The sequence below is a fragment of the Triplophysa rosa genome, unplaced genomic scaffold, assembly GCF_024868665.1.
Source record: "Triplophysa rosa unplaced genomic scaffold, Trosa_1v2 scaffold29_ERROPOS1970104, whole genome shotgun sequence".
Lineage (NCBI taxonomy): Eukaryota > Metazoa > Chordata > Actinopteri > Cypriniformes > Nemacheilidae > Triplophysa > Triplophysa rosa.
Window position 1 is genome coordinate 52492 of NW_026634316.1, and position 5444 is coordinate 57935.

General features: G+C 36.3%; 1 protein-coding gene across 2 annotated transcripts in view; it reads left to right on the forward strand.

Annotated features, from left to right (window-relative positions):
- The first annotated feature begins 265 nt into the window (after positions 1 to 265).
- Positions 266 to 5444, forward strand: part of il15ra (interleukin 15 receptor subunit alpha) — a 17396-nt gene continuing 12217 nt past the window's right edge. For both annotated transcript variants that reach the window (XM_057327809.1, XM_057327810.1), the window contains exons 1-2: positions 266 to 326; positions 3387 to 3599. In XM_057327809.1, coding sequence (XP_057183792.1) covers positions 320 to 326; positions 3387 to 3599 — 220 coding nt within the window. In that variant the 5' untranslated portion in view covers positions 266 to 319. The remainder of the gene's footprint in view (positions 327 to 3386; positions 3600 to 5444) is intronic.

Below are 5444 nucleotides of genomic sequence, written 5' to 3' on the forward strand. Positions count from 1 at the left end.
ATTCAATAATATTCAAAGCCCCCCCTCCTGCTCACAAAAACTGAAAATGTCTACCCAATAAAATATTTCAGAGCTTGATATTAACCGGAAAAGTGTTTATTGAACACAAAATGGACAATGAATAAAAAAAATTCTTTAATGCTGATTTTGTCTAAACTGGGGCCCCCTGTGGGCCATTTCCGTCACACGATTGCAGTATTCGACCAATCACTACGCACTGGATAACTGGCCAATCATAGCACACCTCGCTTTTCAGAGCGTTGTGCTTTGTAAAAAATCTGCGTGTTTCAGAGAGGCGGGGCAAAGAGGAGATACAAACATGCACGGTATGTGGAAAATACAGCGTTTTTTAACCTTAAATCGTGTATACGCATTGCATTACACCTAAAACAAACGATAATATTCGTTTTAGACCCCTTTAACGAAACAAACAAAAAGACTTGACCTCAACTTGGCAAACACGAGACTCGCCTGCAAAAGACTGAACAAAGCTAGAAAAGAGACAATTGCAACATGAGGGATATAGATATACACAGGGGTGCACATAAGTTTTTCTATCTGGTTCTCAAAAGAGCACCTGGAGATTCGGTTTGGTGCTCACATTGCACATAGTGTGACAAATTATATTTACCTATTAAAAATAAAAGTAAAAAAGTAGTTACTTTTTAATGAACAATAAACAAAATAATAAAGTGGGATAATACTATATTTATATTACTTTAAAGTACACTTAAAATACAATGATAATGTATTTCTTGTTTTTCTTTTTACATTAGTAAATATTAATTTTCAACACCAATTTTGAAACCTAAAACGACAACCTTTTTGGTTTTTGTCAGGTTGCTGGGAAGTGCACTTGCGAACGCACATGGAGACTTGCGGTGCGGAGCTAGGATCGAGTATGGCATAGAGAAACACAAGCTGCGTGCAAGTGTCAAGTTTACACAGCTTGTCCTTTTAGAGAGTTTAAGAGAAGCGGTGTTTTGGTAGACGTGCAGCGCAGTTCCAGACATTCACAGAGGCAGCGCGTGCTTCTCTAGTAACGAAAGTAGAACCAACAAAGGCGGAGCTACCAATACTCCGCTTTTCATCATTTACACCCAGGTCCCGTTTATCACCGGGAACAAACGAGATATCAGTAGATTTGGCAGCATTCAGTACAAACGGAAATCTTATCCAGTATTACATTTAATCGGTCTAAAACAGTGATTGTGCATCAAAAGGTTTCAACCATGTCAGTGCGCAAATGAGCGTTCTAAACTTATTTACATAGAGCATTTTTAATTTTGGTCGCGCATGCGCACCTGCGCACCACTTATGTGCATCCCTGGATATACATATGACAATCATGGGAAACAAAACACACCTGGATACAATGAGGACGGGGTAACATGAGAAGACTACGAAGGCCATGAAACTAGGCATGACAAAACAAAACAGAACCCTCAATGATTCCTCGCCCTTATTGGTGAAACAAGATGGTGGATCAAAGACAGCAATTTGATGAAGGAATTATATTCTTATGGACCCTAAAAACTTAAATCAGGTCTTCCACAGACAGCACAGAACTAAGCAATTTTTGCTAAAATTTAATGGCACAGCAACAGTGGCCAATTTAAGCTCTCATGTCTGGCTGAACATTAGCGCAGAATGAAAAATCTGACTTTTAAACATTCCAAATTTGCATTTTTTAGAAACAGTGTTTGTTGGCGTTGGTTGAATGTAAATGACCCTATCATAGCTACTATTGTCTATTAGACTATTGACTTGTTTTGCTGCGTTACCATGGTCATCGCATTATCAAAAAAACCCACTGAATGTTATAATTAGAATTTAGTGGGTTAAATTCAAAAATAATTGTCATAAATAGCAAAGTGTGTAGTCGTGTGTGTTGGTTGGTGTTACATGCATTAAATATATAGAAACAGGAAAGATAAAGAGGAAATTTAAAAGTGGCCTTCTATTTTCATTTTCTCCATTAAGTCATTGACCGTCATGGGACTTTTCAAAAACCAAGTGTTAGAATCTAATTTTGTTGCAGATCTCTGGCATAGGTGAACAACCTGAAGTCAAGTATATGATAAAATTTCAATTAAGATGCGTCATTTGGCCCAAGACACAGCGTGGGCAGGTATAGTGTGACCCAGCTACAAAGGTGCTGTTATATAAGTTACAAAAGGTCAAGTTCCAGGAAATACATTACTGATATATCAGTATAGAAGTACTTAATATAGATCTACCGCAAACATAGTCCTACAAAACACATGTCTAACTATTATTTAAGTTACTGCAATATCTGTAAATGTCTGTAAAAGTTTTCAATATTTTTTTCATTTAGAAACAAAACTGTTTCTCTGACTGTTGTATCCAGGAGTTATTAATAGGAGTGAAGTGTACAATGGTGTTTACTTCCAAATTCTTTTAAATCTGAGATTTTTTGTACCTGTATTAGGTGACATTTAGATGTGCTTCTGTGTCACGCAAAGTTTATATCTGAAAGACTGAAGAAAAGTTGTCATGTATAAGCATGTTCCCCAAATATTTTCATAGAAAGATTTTTTCAGAAGTTTTTTAATATGCAACCGTCAAATCCAAGATTTATTGATTGTTCTGTGCAGTTACTGATGTAATGTGTGTACAGTTGTGCCAAAAAACTGACATGGCTATTGGCTAATGGCACATTTAAAGGTTTACTTGTCCATTTTTTTACCATAGATACGCCTCATATTTTGGTTTAATCTAAACTGAGGGGGCATTGAAGGCAACTATTGTACAGATATTGTGTAATATTGTATAATATTAAACAAATCGTGTTTAGACAAATTTGACTTAAGGCTATAATACACTACAAGACGTTTGCTCAGATTTTGCCCACATTTTCAGTCTGCAGATTTGATCAGTTAGTGTGTTTCTATCTGAAACTTTCCAAAAGTCTGCAAGTGTATGATGTCTAATTAAAAAAAATCTGTTCAGATTTTATAAATCTTGTAGTGTATTCCAGCCATCAGACTCCTGGAAACTATGCTCGTAATGTGTTGGGTATAATGTTGATGGAATATTGGCAGATGAGAACAAATAGAACCATTAAAGGTATAGTTCCAAACCTGTATACATTTCATTGTTCTGATGAACACAAAGAAAGATATTAGGAAAAATGTTAGCAACTGACATTTCTGAGACATCATTGACTACCATAGTAAAAAAACATCTTTCGTTGTGTTCAACAGAACTAAACCACATATCTAAACCACAACCTTGCAACCTATATGCGAAGCGTAGCTATCGGCAGAGCGGCTCTTTTTATTTACACAGAACCAAAGCATGAAATGAAAATAAAAGTTAAGCTACGACTTTAATCTTGCTGTTTTGCTTTGTGTTTCCTTCAGGAAGTGCAAGTTTGGTCTTCTTCAAGGACGCACCTCAAGTGAAAGCGAAAGGTGGTGTGAGCTCAAAGTGGCGTTTCCCTTCACACGGATACAAATGTCGCATCTTTCTGCGAAATTTCCATCTGAACGTTCCGGGAGAAGTTGACATGCATGTGCTGATTATATTTATTTTCGCGACGGCCGAATATCATCATAATATTGCAGGAGCGAACGGTAAGTTTGTGCGCGTTACTGAATTAAAACATTGCGTTCATGTCTTCTTCACATGACGTGAAGCAAAACGGTGTGAATGTATAGGACATGTTGAATTTACGGCGTTATAATTAATAAAATTAACGTATACTGCTTGCCTAAGTGTCTACGTGTGGAAAACGAAACCACGTATACGCTACTGTACTGATAAATGCAAAATATAAGGTAGTTCATTAAGCTGTCTTTTATATATTGGAAAAAATCGTATTCCTTTCATGAAACCTAAATTTGTCTGCAGCAGAAAGCGTAAACGCTCAAGCAACTCTCGGGCTCTTTAATGCTTTTCAATGAAATATGATTTTGCCCTCTGAGACCTATACGCGAAATTTGACCACTGCTATGTGCTAGCTGTTTTTCATCATTTATTTTCTCCGCTATAATGAATGGTATAATTTATATAATTTAGTTTTTTGCCTGTTTTAAACATAATCTTCATTCTTATATTTTCTTTCATAAAACAACACCTCATATCTCCTTTGTGAAGAAAATGTATCTTGATTTAAGAATTTTTAGTTATTTGTATTAGAGAACGAAACAAAAATAAATTAGAAAGACATTCATTTTTTTGCAGTAGATGGAGAAAATGGGGTTTGGATGCATTTACACGGATTAAAGATGTAAATCCTCAACATTTTGCGTCCCCCACCCCATTTCTAGCCCTGTGCATTCATAGTGAAAAGTTCTAGTAAGCTTAAAGGGCTGAACCTTTAACATCTACAACAAGTAATATAAAATGTAGTAAATTTGCTCTATTTTGTGAATAAGATTTTAAATGATTAACCGCTACGTCACATTTCTGTAACATTAACAAAAATAAACAAATAAATGTATTAAAATAAAACTATTTACGCGTTTATTTTTTAGACATTTTTACACCGTTTAATTGTTTGCATGTTAGTTTACAGTGCAACTGTGTACTTACAGTACACATTACTTGGAACCAAAATTACTTGTAACCAAATGTTCTTTCACATAGGGCAATAGGGATATGTTTAGGTACAGGATTATGGTTCATAGCTACCTACTACCCGGACAGTGACTGTACAGGTGCTGGTCATATAATTAGAATATCATCAAAAAGTTGATTTATTTCACTAATTCCATTCAAAAAGTGAAACTTGTATATTATATTCATTCATTACACACAGACTGATATATTTCAAATGTTTATTTCTTTTAATTTGATGATTATAACTGACAACTAATGAAAATCCCAAATTCAGTATCTCAGAAAATTAGAATATTACTTAAGACCAATACAAAGAAAGGATTTTTAGAAATCTTGGCCAACTGAAAAGTATGAACATGAAAAGTATGAGCATGTACAGCACTCAATACTTAGTTGGGGCTCCTTTTGCCTGAATTACTGCAGCAATGCGGCGTGGCATGGAGTCGATCAGTCTGTGGCACTGCTCACATGGTGGTCATAAAGGGATGGACATGGTCAGAAACAATGCTCAGGTAGGCCGTGGCATTTAAACGATGCCCAATTGGCACTAAGGGGCCTAAAGTGTGCCAAGAAAACATCCCCCACACCATTACACCACCACCACCAGCCTGCACAGTGGTAACAAGGCATGATGGATCCATGTTCTCATTCTGTTTACGCCAAATTCTGACTCTACCATTTGAATGTCTCAACAGAAATCGAGACTCATCAGACCAGGCAACATTTTTCCAGTCTTCAACTGTCCAATTTTGGTGAGCTCGTGCAAATTGTAGCCTCTTTTTCCTATTTGTAGTGGAGATGAGTGGTACCCGGTGGGGTCTTCTGCTGTTGTAGCCCATCTGCCTCAAGGTTGTGCG